The 17,332-nt window shown below is 40.6% G+C and overlaps 1 protein-coding gene across 2 annotated transcripts in view; it reads left to right on the top strand.

The window, feature by feature from the left end:
* The window catches only part of raraa (retinoic acid receptor, alpha a), a 187,197-nt gene that overhangs the window by 70,133 nt on the left and 99,732 nt on the right, over nucleotides 1–17,332 (top strand). For both annotated transcript variants that reach the window (XM_028026872.1, XM_028026871.1), the window contains one exon: nucleotides 12,206–13,011. In XM_028026872.1, coding sequence (XP_027882673.1) covers nucleotides 12,858–13,011 — 154 coding nt within the window. In that variant the 5' untranslated portion in view covers nucleotides 12,206–12,857. The remainder of the gene's footprint in view (nucleotides 1–12,205; nucleotides 13,012–17,332) is intronic.

Below are 17,332 nucleotides of genomic sequence, written 5' to 3'. Positions count from 1 at the left end.
TTTTTGGGTAGCATATTGATTCTCAGGTGATATTTTATATGGAAGAGTCTTGTTCATTTTGAGTAGTTGCTTGATTTTGGTGTTTTGTTATGTAGTCTCTGCGCCCCGTTGTGTCATTAATAGGGTCGTTGGGCACCTGTTCTATGTCTTCCTGCTTCATGGTTTTCTATTTCCATACGCTATAAAATCGGACTTGTTTATGTTTTTCAATCTTCACTAAAGACCTGCACGGTAGTTAGCTCCTAACAACACAGCTAATTGGTTCGCAAGGGAACACAGGAAGCCTACCTGCCAAGGTGCTGATCCAAGTAAGAGGAACCAATCCAGTTAAGTTGCTTAGGGGAGCTAATTAGTGCGGCACAGTGTTGGTTACACTAGTTCACCGAGCATTTTCCCAACTATCCCTGTCCAAAGACATGGATGTTGTTCTGTCTGTGCAGAAACAAACAACTGAATGCCAGTGAAGTCCTCAGCCACTCACTCGGGTTTCGGCTAATGCTAGATCAGATAACAAATAGATATTTAACCAGTTGCAATGTTGCTAACCAGGGTTTTGTATAGACGCAGCCCACAGTGGTTTGCATTTCTTGAACCGAGAGGCATCTTCCATTAAACCTTCACAAATGTCATATTTTAAAGCTTGTTAAAATAGTTTACTGGATCCTCCCTGCTTGTAAAAGCTCAGCAGTCTCAGTGGTGGGTGCGTTGTTTGTCCGTGCTGCAGACTGTCATCAACACCCATAAACTCTACATGCTTGTCAATTAAACACAAGTAGTGAAGTTTGTTAATCACTGCTTGTAAAAATGAAACAAAACCTTCAATCCACATGCTGGATGTGTTACTGGGACTGCTGTTATTTTTCATTCCACATGCAAATACAGCAGTACTACTACTGTAATAAAAATAATTTACTGTATAGCAATTACTGAAAAATGTGAACAATTAAAAGAAGAACCATTACTATATACTCCACTTTGTTTTAAAATGTAGCTATTAAAACATTATCAATAACTTATTGCTAATAAGTTAGAAGGATAAAATTTAAAAAAATTAAGAATGTAAAAAGTTTTTATTATAATGCTTATGTTATAATAATAATAATATATATATATTTAACTTTTTTTAATGGATAGCTGTGGTAACTGAATATGTTTGCATGTTTAACTGGTTACTGTAAAGTTTGTGCATGCATCGTTGCTTGTCTTGTGCGTATGTGTTGCCCTTTGACCTTCTCAGTTCCCTATTAAAGCTGGACATGGGCATCAATCCCCCTGAAACCATGGAGGGATGAACTCGTGCAAAAAAATTCTCATGTTTCATATTGTACCATCCCTACTTAAATGACCATTCTGCACAGAAAATGAGAAAATGTTGCGTTTTAATATTATATTTGAGGTAATAACACAGCTGTGAAAACTCTTGGTGCCCATTAAGGGTTGTGGTGGTAAACCTAAATGAATAATTTAGATACCAGTGCAGAAAGTTAGTCTACAGCCCTGACTCATTGCTGCAGTGAGGGTTTTTAAAGATTTTTTTTTTTGGTAAGATTTCTAATGTGCTATTTTCCATTTCATAAAACCTTTTTCAGGTTTTGTTGAAGAAATGTGTCTGAAAGTTTCTGCCTGAGCCTGAAGAGGCAGAGCTGCCTGTGAGGAGGCAATGTGTGATTACTAGGAAAGAACAACATGCACTGCAGACCCCAGACCACAGGAGGCATGACTCACTCACCACTGAAACCTCGCGTCTTTCTGCTCTTCACTGCGTTTACTCTTTAGCTCCTCCTCAGGTTGTCTGTTAAGTTCGCTCCTCGTCTTGATTCGGCACCGCCTCACTCCAGGTCCCGCTCTCACCTCGCCCGTTAGCCGCCCTCTTTTCTCTTTTTCCTGACAATGTCACCCCTTCCCGCCACATCCCTCTCACTTGGCTCCCTTTCCTCTCGTCTCCCTCTCACCTCTCCACTCTCTCCATATTTCATATTAAGCAATCTTTTCCATGGAGCCAGCTGTGTAAACAATAGGGACCAGCCCTTAATGTTTTCTCAGAACCAGAGAAAAATGTAAAGGGGGGGTGGACGCAGATACAAGGAGCCGTCCACAACATGATCTATGGCCCTTTGTCTCCCTCGTCCCCTTCGAGCACGAGTGGGATTCTCCAGGCAGATTTGTTGGTTTTTTTTTGTGTGTGTGTGCAAGAGTGTGTGAGGGTCATGCATACAGGAGTGTGTTTATGCGGTTCACGAGAGCTTTCTGTTACCATAGCCTCCCGCAAATATTGACTCGAGTTGAATAGCTACAGTGAGTGGCTCAAAAAGCAAACACTGCTTTCTATGGCTGGCCAGATATGCTTGGAGTTTTGTCACCAAGTGCACTCTGACCACAAATAATTAGGCTTGCTCAATGCCTCGAGTTCACAAGTTCTCCCCACTACTTCCTGTGATTTATGCTGACGATTTGTAGGGCTGCTGAGAATGAACCTCAGCTGCTTGTCGTATATTTAGGAGATTCTGCTGTTATCTGTCGCACCATAATCCGCCTGCTTATTTTTCCAGGAGCTGTTTTCTGTTTTTTTGTTCTCCAATCCTCATGGAAGGTAGCATTTGCTCTAGAAGAAATGCACTCTTCCTGATTTGGTTAACCCGACTTGGTGCTATAGGTTTGCTAATTTGTCTTACACAACTATTACTATATAACTTTGCATTTAAAATGATCAGAATTTTCGTGACCGATTTCCAGTCTGCATCTTTTATGAAGCTGTCTTACATTCTGATTCTGATTAGTTTTTCTTCAAGAGTTTTTCATCTTTTATCTTCTACAACAGAAAATAAAAGAAGCGAACTGAAATATGTTTTTAGTATTTTTTTCTGTAAGTCATTATATTGTTCTCAGAGGTGATGTCACACTGTGTGTGTCAGAACAGACACTGTCTTGCTACAGAACAGGATTTACTGTCACCCTAAAACAAAGACAAAATGATTATCTTTTTAAACTAACTTTAGCATCTTATTTTAGTGATTCGAGTGACTGTCTGTTTGTATTGATCAATCAGCATTTTCAGTGTGTATCTCCTAGAAAGTGTGTTTATTTTAACCCTGTTTCCAAAGGGGTGCCAACTTTTAAATCCATCATGCCATGACAGGAGTGGAAAGCCTATACAGGACAAAGCAGAGATACTTTGCTTACTCTTAAGCAAAGTTTGTCTGGCCGATAGATTGGTCCCGATTTCTTTAATTTTGTGAGAACGGTGATTGGCCGGTATTTTTCAGATGAAAAATTTGGTAAAAGCCAAAATCGAAATCGGCATTAAAGTCATTTTAAAGATTTGTAATCTTTTTAGCCTTGCTATTATCTGCTTTTAAGCCTTGCTCTCGCTCGAAGCTGGAAGGAACCTAAGAGGTTTCTCATCTTGTAAAATATGCCGCTACCTTTTAAACAGCTTCACATATTGTCTAACCTCAGCTTTAAACATCTTTAACATCTTGAAAAAAGCTTTGTGTTTTTCACTCAGTAACAGTGTCGACACTGAAGAATAACATTGCTTGTGTGACCTGTAATGCCTTAGAAATTGTTTATTCACTGATTGGAAAAAGATATGATTTTAAGTTATTTTCTAAAAAAGGCTTACCAGGCTGGAACCCAACCACATTCTGGACTCCGGGCGACTTCTCAGTGCATCTCTATACTTTGTTTGCAACAATGTGCACCTTCCCAGGACTGGATTGTGTGTTTACAGATCATGCAGGTGGGCAGATGGTCCGGTTCTGCTCTGACAGACACTCTCGGGCTCATTCCGCGCTGGAGAAGCAGACGCACACACTTCCAGTGCTCATCCTCGGGTTTATTTTTTGCAGGTGCCGTGCTTGCTGGCATTTGAGATAATTAAGGGCTGACCTTTCTGAGGTGAGCAGAAATGTCACCCAGCCTGCTCCTCTGACAAGTGGATTCACCCAGCAGGGGGGGCCTTGGCAAAGCCACTGAGGATTCTCACAACCTTGAATGTTCACTTAGCACCCGTTAGCCTTTCTCAGCTCCATTCTTGGGCTGGCATTGAAAAGTAGCTCCCACCTTTTGCTCTCTCAGTCACAGTGTCAGACTCCTGTATCGTTTCAGGAGGAAGAACCGCTGAGCTGGAAGTCTGAGGAGGTCAGACAGTCTGAAAGAAGTTACTTTAAGCTTCTAATTGATGCTAATTAATGCAGTTTAGAAAAGACTACCACTAGCACATGCTGTATGCTAATATTGTAATTATGTAGCACTTAACTCATCCAGCAATGGCATTCAAGACAGTTTAGTTACTATTTTCTATATCTCTGTGTTCCAAAAGACGACATTTAAATCGGATCAGATTCTTTTGTCATGTAGGAAAAGAACAATACAACAATAAAATGCTAAAATACACATCAGTTTTAGCACAATTTCCCATCAGTCTAAAGCAGTTGACATAATGTTCTTATGATTTTTACCTCTTTGAATGGCGATTTTAAAACTTTCAGTAAAGGGAAAAGAAAAATACATATTCCAGAACATTTGGAACAAAAGTAGGAAAAAGTTGAGTCTGTTTCTTCAAACTACAACACGCATTTAACAAATGTGAACTCAAGACTTGAAGTGCACTCAGTCTCATGCTGCTTTGCCAAACTCTAAATGTATGTTAATCTAGAAGGTAAACACCCACCACTCAGACAAAGTGCACTTCTGCTAAATACAGGCTAGCTTCTGAAGCTAGAGAATCAGGCTGTTCACTGGATTTGGGTTTTGAGATGGAACTCAATATATTTAGGAGAAAATGGAATGAAAATTATTTTAGCAATACTCATTTAAAATGAGTTAGAAAGTCAACTCTTAGTAGATTTTAGTTAGTCTATACCAAGTATTTTCAGGATATATCTATTTTCCAATGACGTATGAGAATAGCTCTTAAGATAAAACACGGAATTTTTTACTCCAAAGGATCAAATAAAAATGTTAACTTGTAAGACAAATATTGCAAGATAACGTGTAAAGTCTCATGAAATATGGAGTAATATAATAAAATCAATATAATAATAAAAAAAAGATGCATTTGTGAATGTAACAACAGATTGAAATTTGCCCAATGCTCATCACTACCATCCCTCTGTTTTGGAACATTGCCAACATATCCGGATCTTTCAGGATCCAGCACCTGCTCTCAAATCTGGTGAATATGATATTTTGTGAATAACTGAGTAGATCACCTCAAATTAGAACTGCCGAGAATTCCCCCGTTCAGGTTCCAGCTCCCTGCGACTTTGACATAAATTGACCTTAACTGAAGTATGAATTTATGAATCCTGACAAAATCTCTCACAGATGCCTACGTGGATAATGTGAGGAAGTGGTGACATTTCTTGTGAAAAAGGTCAACTGTCAGCTTCATGGTGACATGGGGATGTTTTGCACAGCCGCGTTTTCTGGTTGAGTTCAGTAGCAGCGGGGAACAGAAGGAGACACGGTGGCGGCGGCGTTTCAGATGGGTTCGTGTCATGAACGCTTGTGTTGACGTAACTCACACCTCACAGCTACGGTCGACCGGTTAAGTTTTGTTGAAGGAGCACCAAACAGATGATGGATGTTTTCATTGGTTGAGTTTTTGAGGAAAGATCCATATTTGGTCGTGTTGTATTTGGATTGCATGTGTGGTCCCAGGATTTACTCTAGTTTTGTGTGTTTATATTTTCTATCCTTATAATTACTGCTGTCCTGCTACTCTTAACAGACAGAACGTAACATCATTTATATTTCTGTATTTTAATCCATGTAGTACTTGGTTCTGAACTACCCTGACGATGTCCTGTGCTACAGACTTGTCAAAAACCCCAAATCTACCAATAACACCTTTCACCTCTGAAAACATGGAGTTATTCAACCTATGTCCTACCATGATGAACTAGTAATATACAGTAAATGCAGTGAACTGGAAGATCCCTCCTTGAGGGCGCAGGGATGATACGCATGTGTGATCGAGAGCATAAAACTGGCACACAAGCCATGCGTGACTGCCGGCACCACCCGTACGCTCAGCTAAAAGTATGTTTATTTCATCCTGTGTGGATTGTGTACGTTCATTTGTACACACTGTTTAGTTTTTTTCCCCCCTGCAGCATCTTATCTCACTACTGACGTATTTATCAACCCACGCTGACGTCCTCATAAATATTGGAGAGCAGCGTGCTTGAGCGGCTTCCATTTCGTGTGCCGCTGCGTGTCCGCGCCGGGTGGCGGTGACGTTTGAGGAGGGGACATCTTTCTACCAGCCTCACTGACAGTTTCTGAGTTGAAGCGACGCCATGTAGTAGATTTGCTGGCTTTTTTTTTTTTCTCTAAAGCTTAAATGTGAAAACTCCAAGTTGTGAGTTAAGAAGTGGAAGTGAACACACCACCTTGAAAAAGAAGTCTCATTAATGTCGACGTTTTGTCAAAGTACTGCTACAAATCTCAATGGATTCTATAGGAATGTTGTATGACAGAAAAATGTTGCACAGTTTCCTCTAAAACATACATTCAAGCCTCCTGAGTCAATTCTTTGTCGAAGCACCTCTTTGAAGTCGCTCAGTTAGATTTAGGTGCGGACTTTGACTGGGCCATGCATATATTCTGATGGAAATCATTAATTGATTGTATGTTTAATGTCATTCTTAAAAGTTTAAAGCCTCCGGCGTTCTTGCTATGCATTTACTTTCCCATCAGGCGCTTTCCTTACAGCACCTATAAAAACTATTAGCGCCTCTGGATGATTTACCTTTGTATAATCAATCATGATCAGCAAACTTTGACTTTTTTGACAAAGGAAAAACAAAAAAAAAACCCAGCTTTTAATGTCAAAGGGAAAACTGATTTCTTAAAAGGATGAAAGCATTTAAATAAGAATACTAACATAAGATAAATGATTGCATAAATATTCACCTCCTTTGTAGGGGAGTTACTTTGTATTTTCACAATGAGTGGAATGTAGTGAGTGTGTCTCTAGTGACTGTAGTTTAAACACACCTGTGTGTGTGGAAGGTCCAGTCACTGGTACATCAGTTTTTCTGGCTACCATTGATTTAAAAAAAACAATAAAAGGCTAAAACACCAAACAGGGGGAATACTTTTAAAAGACAATGCATATTGAAACAACAGGTGCATTATCTTAGACATGAAGGCATCAACATAACGTATTATTCCTCCCAGCTCAGCAGCTGCCTCCGACACATTTCAGAGCCAGTTGTTCAGAAGGAAATCTGCTGCATTAAGGTTCAGTGTTGGACAGAAAATACACCTTTCTTTAGTTCTACTTTCTCTTCCTGATCACCTTTAATCTTTGCTCATGTATCCCTCCACACACTGATCAGTGTGTACGTTCCCATGTACTGGTCCGTGTGTGAGCAGAGCTCCTCTGCGTGCCATGCGTTCCGCAGCTTCCCCCCGTGGCTGCGTTTTGCGTGTGTAGCTCTCGCCTGCCCTGACCTCACGCTGCCATTTCCTGCCTTTTTTGATTATTAATTCAGTGTTTGCTGTCATAACCGATCACAGGCTCTCATGCCCCGTAACCTCTAACCTTTCCTTCCCTCTGCCTGCTATATGCCAAAGAGAGTTAAGTCCGGCTGACCCAGATTGTTTATTTTTATTTTGCCCCTCGCTGTAAGGGACGGCGTCCGCTCCCCGAGGAGACGCCCTCCATGCACCACCTTGCTTAGAAGCTGTTGAGATGAATTTGGCAAGTGCTAAGAATTCTGTTTAAATCTTTAAAAAGAAATACATTAATGATGCGACTCCAAGCCCGGGGGTCTTTTTTACTTTTCTACTTCATTGCATTTTTGCTTAATCTGAGACTGCTTTTGCTCCATAAGTGTTTATTTTTATAATACAGAAGCTCGCTTGTCAGCTGTGTATTTTTTCTTCTGTGTTCACAAAATGGCAGCAAATAGGAACGCTCCGATATGTTCATGGTGGTTTTTGGTTGACCTGTCAATAAAAAGTCTTTCTACATTTTGTATTTTCTTGTTTGGCAAAAAATGTGGGTCGCAACGAACAAATTCATGCACAGAGGCACCTCCTACTGCGAGTAGTGAGGCGAATCTGTCTATATTTATGCATTAACATGCATATTTATAGTTTTATTTTGGTTGCAAACACCCCTGCAGAGTTATATTCACGTCAGAATTTGGAACTTGGTTTCTCGGAATCCCGACGCTTCCAAAGTAGCCGTGCTCCAATTGCAATCAGTAAAAACTTTCTGGCTGCTTGTAGCATTTAAGTCAATAATGAAGTATGGCTGAGCATCTTTTGCATTCAAACTGTGTAGCAACACTTTCCCTAACAGAGGGAAAGTGTGAGATTAAAACCTTCGGAAAGCGTAATACAGTTTTTCGGTTGCCATCAGTTCATTTAAAATTTATTGCAGTCGGGCAAGTTAGAGTAAAAAAAAACACACATTAACAGTACAGCCTCACTATTTAACCAGCTAATAACAGCGTTTTGTTTCAGTGGTGGCGAAACTTTTGTAATTAGGCCCAAAGCGTCAAGTCAAAGGCTCTTTCCAGCAATAAAATGTTAATTTGAGAGGGGAAAAAAAAAAGAAATTTGCAAATCATTGTAGATACCCTTCCCACGTTTGCCATATGGAAGAACAGCATCCAGTTGGTAAATCATTGCAAATTAAATAACGACAAAATATGGGGGAAAATGAGTCTTTGCTCTGAAAACAGAACATGAACACATTATAAATAAATGCACTGAAAGCAGATTTTGGTGCAAAATTATTTTTAAGTAAAAATCAATGGACAAGGGAATGCAAAAAGTGTTATTAGAAGTTGAGTATTTTGTTTCCATCCCAAAAAGATTTCATTTTTGCAGTAGTAGTTTTTCGCTAATTAAAAATAAAATAAATAAAATAAAATCGGTAACACTTTATTTGAAGAGTTGTGCATAAGACTGATTACACTGTCATAAACATGACATAACACCTGTTATGACCATGAATGAGTCCTCGTGTCTATTTACGACTGTTGTCATGAAGTGTCATTAAGTAAATAATGCCACTGTTATTGCAAAGTTGACACTTTTAATAGATGTTTAATGCTAATTTTAATAGAACTTTGCATTAAAAAGGTCATTATTGACTGATTAAGGGAAAGTTTACACTTTTACTGGACTTTTAATGCAACTTCATTGCATTTCTGCATTAAAAGTGGCATTATATACTGAATGACACTTCATGACAACAGTTGTAAACAATCATGAGCACTCATTCATGTTCATAACAGGTGTTATGTTTATGAAGGTGTAATGTCAGTCTTATTGCACACCCCTTCAAATAAAGTGTTACAATCTACATACGAGTTAACTGCTCAAATGTGTGTCATTCATAAATTCCTAACGAGGGCCAAACAGTGGCCCCCAGACTGCATGTTGGACACCTTATGTTCTCTGTCTCTTTGTAAACTAATGATCTACACTGCAGTGGGAAACTGCAGCTAATTTTAGCAGGCTGTTGTGTCCTCTTTTACACCATGACTCTGAAATACTGGTAGTGTACTGAAGGTCCCATGACTTTGTGTGGCAGCCATGTTGGATTTTGTATTTGGGGTTTGTTAAAAAAAAAACTCCAAGTTTCCATGTAGGAATTCCATTGTCATCCCATTTGATATTTTTTGTACAGTTTGCATACTGACATATTAGAGGTCCAAATATACCAAGTCACAGTCATCATAGTGAGTTATAAAGGACTAGTTGGGAGAGTGTTTGGTTGACACCAACTTTGCTAGCCTGTTGCATATTATTTGGTCTTGCTGATGGCCTTCCACTACCTTGCAATGGCAAAACCTGCCATATATTTTGGTCACCAACATGCCGAAGCTGTACTCAGACAGAACGGCGAGGACTTCCAGATGACGCAAGAGAGAGAAAGATGGAGGAAAACGCATAACGATAATTTGTGTGCAGCTGAGCTCTGCAGAAACGGGGCAGAGAACGGGCAGAGTCGGCTCAACGGACGCAGCTGTTGTGACCGGTTTGGCCTGGAAGGAGGATGTGGAGCGTTTGTTGCCGCCGTTGGCCAGTTCCAGTCTCCCGTGTGCAGTTTTCACAGCCGATTATTCACATCATCAGTCTTACCTTGCTTCCTCCCAACACGGTGTGCGCTTGTCTCGATGCGACCATTTTGTTTTTATTATCACCTCTGGCATGGTGATTCTGTGTTCATTCTCCTGCTTCCGGAAATGTTAAAATGCCTTTTTTTTTTCTATTAGTTTCAAACATGAATTAACTCCTTCACTAAGAGCCCTTCTGAAAAGGACTTGTGGGATTAAATAATGTTCAGAGTCTGAGATAGAAAAAGAATCCTTGAGGCTGCTCTTTAGCTAATTATTGTTTTGTAATCAGGTACTTTGATGTCAGAAATCTGCTTTATACATATAAAAAGGTCAGGCTATTTAAACGTTAAGCAAATTTTCACCTTTATTTCATGACTGTTCTATCATAAGGTTTTGTTTAGTTGTATTTTTTTGTACAAAGTCTACTGCACAATGACCTTGATGTAAAAACCTCGGATGGACCGTAGTGTAGCAAAGCAGTGGCACTTTCTGCTGCAGTAGGTCTTCCCCAGCCTGACTGCTGTGAGTAAATGGAATAAGACGATGAGTTCACTACAGCAGAAGGACGACTGGTGTAAGTGCACAATGGTGTAAGATGTCACCCATCATCCAAACTGCCCATTCTACATTTGACAATGACGGTACAGCTGACTGTCCAAGTTTCAACCTGTGGGTAATTCTCCCACTCCAACAGTAAAGTACCTTATGAAGATTCTCACATCAGTTCTCTGTTTGTCTTATTGGCATTTTGAGCCAAAATACCAACCTGATGGTTCTAAATTCACCTGATGATTTTAAAAGAGGGCAGTAGTAAAATAAATATTCAACTGAAACAAGGCTTTTGTTAGTATATGTGTGAATATGTATATAAAAGACATGGCAACGTTTGTAAGACAACTGCACATCAGGCTTTATGTAACTTCAATGTAAGTTTCTTTCATGGTTTTCCATTTAATTTTGAATAGATTCGCAGTAAGGACTCCACCGAGGCAATGTTTTCTAACAGTAATAGGTATTTTATATCATACAGTCAGATATAACACCGGAAAGGTGTTATTTATATGATGTATTAGCTGACTGGAAAGGTAAGAAAAGGGGCTATAAAAGGAAATCAAAGCAGACTTGACTCGTGGCTTTAGAATACACTGTAAAAACTCACACCAATGCATTCCCTCCTTTCAGCGCTCATTTCCTAAACAAAGCAGGTAAATGGGGAAAGTGGCCTTTTATATCTCTGATAATGAGCAAATTAATAACAATTCAAATGAATGCAAAGCCTATAAAATGAATTTCTCTGAAAACAACTGCATCCTTATTCAGAATGAGGTGGAAATGCATTCATATTTATCATTTCCTCTTACAGTGAACCAAAGCTGAAGGTGTTTCTGTGGTATTTGCTTTATTCTCCACCTGTCTCACCTGTGGTTCGCCGGTGCAGCACAGGCTCCATGCAAGCGGGAACAGGCCGACCTGACCCCTCCTGCCATGTCCCCATTTCATTCTCGCTAGAGCGCCACATTCCTGAGCATACCGGCTCATGCAAAGACACATTTCTCCCGCTTTTGCTTCTGTGTCTCTTAAACCCCCGAGCCCCCCCCCAAAATGTTTGGCAACGCTAACATCCTGTTTTGTGGTAATAATTGTACTCTTCGGTCGCGTAGCTGTCAGTGCCCCTTGCGTCCTGCTCCCACTTTCTGCTGTGATCACAGATCTGTTTTGCTCCTGATTCAGAAGCCAAGCTTCCAGAATGGCACCTTGGGTCTCACCTTCCGCAAACCGGCGTAATTAGCAAAGTTTGCCTTTGTGCTGCCGTCTCGGCTTGTGTTTTGGCTCGGCTCCCACCGTGTTTGTGGCCTGTCACCGTTAATGAGCGCGCGCGCAGAGCTGCAAGGAGACATCACACACCTCCAACTTTAACACTCCATTAGATAATTAAGGAGGATGGGGTGTTTTTGTAACATTTCAGCTGAGACATTCCCATTAATTAGCGTCAGAGGAAAGGAACAGTTTTGCTCAGGCACTTTACTACAAAGGGATGTGATCTCTACCTTGTCACTGAAGCACTAAATGATCTCTTCTCTGTTTTTTTTTTCTTTTTCTATTTATCTTTCTAGGGAGACGCTTCGCAACCCGCAAAGAAGAGGCCCGACTAAGGAGAGCAACTCTTCCATGGCATCATGTGATCTGCACATTCCCTCGGCGAGCTCTACGGCGGAGGAGTGAATTGTGAAAGCATCCCAACCACTAGCAGCCCCCCTATCACCACTATCGCTGCTCCTGTTCGCTGCCATCAAAGTCTCGTCTTCGTGACTCAACTTGCCTCTTTTTCTTTGCCTTCGTCTTGAAGATAAAGAATGGCTGTGCTGCTTCCCTGCCCCTCCAACGCCTCCTGCAAATAAGGCCTTTATAGCTCGTCGAATAATACGTGAGAAAGTAGGCATAAAAGAGCTTTTTATATTTCTGCTGTGTGTGTCTTTTTTATCTTTTTGTCCGCAGCAAGTCAGCCCTAAAGACACACATACTGACTAAACAAACAGGGTTTTTTTGTCCTGCTGACATCTACAGGAGGTGTTTTCTGAACTTTTTTAACCTTAAGCGGATTATTTGACAAACCTTTACCTGGCAGTCCTTTGGAATATCTAATGACGAAGCTTCTCTATGGGGGATTAAATCATCCCAGGAACCCGTACTGACTCCTCTTTGGTTCGGCCGCATCTTAACCAGGGGTTGATTTCGTCACTGAGCTCTGTTTGTGGGCGAGCCATCATGGCCGGGAAGGGCAACCCGGTACCAGGCGGACACCTCAACGGCTTCCCCATGCCCCCCTACTCCTACTTTTTCCCCCACATGCTGGGGGGCATGTCGCCTCCGGCTCTGTCAGGACTTCCCATCAGTGGATACAGCACCCCCTCCCCAGCAAGTAAGTCAACTTTTTTCCCTCTTTTCATCTGCCTGCTGGAGGTTTTGTGTTTCAGCTGCGTTTTACAGTCTAAAGTGCAAGTTGCTTCTTGAATGATAGCAGTTGTTGAAGTTGTTTTACTTTCTTTGTGTGTGTGTGTGTGTGTGTGTGTGTGTAGCATAAGTAGAGCAATGGGCGGTGCTCCTTTAGTTTTAACGCCATGACTTTCCAAACAGCCTACTGGGGCTCTTGCAACGGTTATAATATTGACAAATATGACAATGACAACATCAGTTGCCGTATATGCCTGTTTTCTTCTGTCATATCTTTCTCATCCGTTCTTCTGTCACTCTGTGACCTTCAGCATTTGTGTCTGGTGTTGGCTTCTGCTGCCTAGCAGCTCTGCCAGCTAAATATAAGCTTGCGTTTTACATTCTAATGTAATATTAATTTTACTTAGGGATGCAAGTTGACTGATCTTATCAATCAATGAATAGTTAATTGATAACCAGCCATTTTCTTTAAAACCTGAGTTTTTTGTTTTATGAAGAGGGTTAACTGTCTTTCCATTATAAAAAGGGCAAAATGTTTCATAGTATGCTGGATGAAAAAAAGAATGAGACATAGTGAGAGTTAAGGAGCTTGTTGAGTGTTTGTATTTCAAAACCGAATGGCATAAAGTGCATTCCGCACCAAACTCTGTTGGACTGTTTTTCTTTCCAGTTCTGGTATGGCCCTGCCATATTTGTTTTTGTTTCAACTGGTTCTGCTTAAGGATGACCAGCGGTGCCCTCTTCTGGATGGCGTTCAAACTACAACAGTGAAAGAAGATCTAAGCAGAGGTTATTAATCAGTTGGAACCAGTGATGTCAGTAACGTGTGAACCACTTTTTTCAGTAACGAGTAATCTAACTCTTTGCTATTTCAAATCCAGTAGTCAGACTACAGTTACTTATCAAAATCACTTTGCGTTACTGTGCGTTACTATTTTCTTTTGTAATTTAATTTTATTTCCTCTACGCCTCTTGGGGAGTGACCGTCGTTTCTATGTGACAGTGTCAGCAGTGACAGAAACATCAACAATGGAGGGAAAATGCGCATTTTGTTGCTGGAAAAACTATTTTGTATAGTTTTTCTATACTATACTATTTTGTATAGTTACTGTGACTATATAATAGTCACAGGAACTATTTTGAGTTTTGCTTGCCAAGCCCGATTATAAGCAGCTTTGGACTTGTTTTTTTATGAAGTCGCTTGCAGTTTTAATGAGTCGAGGGTTGCTGTTTTGGGGCTTGCAAATAAGCAGACATACGCAAGTCTGACATCCAGTTAGTTTTAGTCAAAATCCTATTATATATATAATATGATTTGCCACTTTTCTGCCACATCTTTCATTTGGCAAAAAGTTCAGTTTTGGTCTACAGAGGACCTTCTTCCACATGATGCTGTTTTCCTACGTAACTTGTTTCAAGCTTCAAATTGGGGATCGTCTGACTTTTTTGCCTTAAAGTTTCATAAAATCCTTTGTGGAGTGTGTTGGAATTTATGAAAACCAAGTGAATTTATACTGAGATTATATCCACATATGTTCTGTTCTTTACTAATTAAGTGACTTCTGATGGTAGCTCTGGATTTTCTTTGTGTATTTGCATTGTTCTGGTCACATAACATCCCAATAAAATACTTGAAGAAAAAGTGAAAAAGTTGCAGATGAACTTTATGTACACTTTAGCACTGTGTACTTTGGAGCCTTCTGGTGAAAGAACACTTTCATCTCATCCTGTTCAGATCATTCCTGTTTTGAAAGATGCGTGTGTGTGTGTGTGTGTGTGTGTGTGTGTGTGTGTGTGTGTGTGTGTGCGTGTGTGTGCGTGTGTGTGTGTGTGCGTGTGTGTGCGTGCGTGTGTGTGTGTGTGTGTAGGTAAGCAAAGAGAGGCACACAAACATGCAGAGCCGCGTCGCCTCCAGCGCTGTCCTTAATTTACAAACCCACACACACATCAGCTCTCAGACACACATGGAAATTTCAGCAGAGATCACAAGGAAATGAAGCGGGACAGTCAGACAAGCGCATTGTTTGTTTGGGGAACACAAGTTTGGCAAGTGGTCCTAAAATACATTTCACAAATACTCTCATTGTGGTTGATGGTCACGCAACAGCTCCTTTCACACAGGCTGTGAAAAGCTGTGGAATTGACTTGCAAAAAAAAAGAAAAAAACAAAACACAAAGACAAAAAATGTCAAACAAGGTGAAGACTGGCTTTGAAAAGAGGAAGCCAACTTTTCTGTCATGTGTTAACACAGAAAATCTACCTATTGGTAATTAGCACATTTATTTTTCCATCTTTATAAGTTGAGATTTATAAGTTGAGAAAGTGCGTGTCATGTTAGTTCCTGTTGATTCACCGCTGCGTAGTCCTAGCAGAACATCCCGGTTCCCAGGTTAATGAAATGCGGGAAAGGCAGCTGACAAATGAGCTGGAGCAAACATTTTCTAACATCTACCACCTTGAATTTCAGTGCTGTAGTAGAACAAGAATTAGATGATCAGTTCGTTGTGCTCTTATTCATCTGCGTTGTATGATTTGTTTAAAGATGCAGTCGAGTTATCTTTTATTTTTTATCATTTTAAGCTGCTTCGATAATGGAGTACATCAATCTCGTTAGAAGTCCGAATTCCAAGTTGGAAATTTGGCTTTCCCCCATCAGTGGCTCCAAAATCCAATATGGCTGCTCTGCATATTAAACTTAGTGATCGCCACAGTAAAAAAAAATAAAAATGTTTATTTGCTGTTCCAATGTTCTGTATTAAATCTTTTACACACACAGCCTTATGCAATCTCCTTTATAAAACAAAAACAGTAATACCTTGGCATTAGCTTAGATTGCTAGCAGGTAGCCGAGTCACTCAGGGTATTAATTGGCAAATGCCGTTTGTTTTTGAATTTAGAACTGGTTTTGGTCCCCATACCTTTCCTGCCTGCCTGCCAGACTGAGACCCAGGGAAGCATTGATAAAGGAGCTAAAGATGCAGATATGGGTGGATTGTGCGAACTGGAGCTGACAGACCTTTCTTCACTATTACAGGTTCACAGTAGGTCACCGTATTGATTCTTTTATTTAGTGTCTGCTGGAGCTTGCATGTGCAGCCAGAGATGAGGGGAAGTGAAGAACAGTTGGTGCCCAGCCCTGTCACTCCCACTTCCCCAAATACCAAACACCCCGTCTCACTCACAAAGACTGGAACTCCCGTTGGATTCCTCTTTTCACACTGTCGCGAGCGCCCCGTGTGTTTGTGTGTTTGTCTTTGTGCGTATCCAGCAGTGTTTGCCTTGCGGGGAGGCAAGATTTCTTCCCTTTTGCCTGGACAAACATTTCCTGTCTGTAAACACTGGAGAGCCAGGGACACCGTGGCTTCCTGCCATGCACGAGTGAGCGCTCACATTTACGCACATGCACAACATAAACACAATCTTTGCCCTTCAGGCTGGCTCACTTTCTCTCACTCCGGTTCCTCACGTGCGAGTAACTGCAGGCACAATTCACACTTACTCGCTCTCTCTCTCTCTCCCTCTGTCGCACACACAGAGCAATCGAAACACACTACTTCCTCCTTGTCTCCTTATGTTAACTGCAACAAAGTGCTTTCAACCCTTCCTTTTCCTCTTCCTGTTCCAGATTGTATCTCTCTCCCTTCCTCTTGCTTCTTTCTTTCCCATTTATACACAAAAACTACCGTCCAGTTTTTGGACGGCAGTTTTTGGAAATGGGTAGAAAAGATTTGGATGGATGAGGAAAATAGTTTGATACTTGAATAGAGAGGGGATTTACAATATACCAGATTGAAGGCGCAGCAGTAAAGCAGAGTCCTTGATGGATTTCAAACATGACAGAGCCTCCAGTTTAGGATTAATGCATATGACGGAATGCCTTTTCAGCCATAACTGTTATTCACACTGAATATTGATTTTTTATTTTTTTTATTTTTCCCCCCCTCGCTGTGATTGTTAGCTCTTATAAATCTACATGCAGTTGAATTGTGGGAGCATTGGTATCGTACGTATTTCTACAAATTTACGCTGGCAAGCTGTGCAGTGATTATATAAAACTAAGATGTAGTGAATGGAAGCAGCTGAAAGTCTCACTTTTCTAATCGTATACATTGTTTTACTCGTGACAGCTTACTCTGTAATGTAGTAATCTTGTTGTTGAAGTCTTCTTTTTATGAAACCTGCTATCAAAACAGTCAACATCTTATCCAAAAAGTTTTCTACAGTTAGTTTTATCAGGAAGGATACATGAAGGATGTATGAAAAATAAAAACTTGTACAACTTCAGATC

This window comes from Xiphophorus couchianus, chromosome 9, assembly GCF_001444195.1.
Source record: "Xiphophorus couchianus chromosome 9, X_couchianus-1.0, whole genome shotgun sequence".
Lineage (NCBI taxonomy): Eukaryota > Metazoa > Chordata > Actinopteri > Cyprinodontiformes > Poeciliidae > Xiphophorus > Xiphophorus couchianus.
Note: the sequence above shows the minus strand (reverse complement) of the source record. Positions and strands in the feature narration are given on the sequence as shown.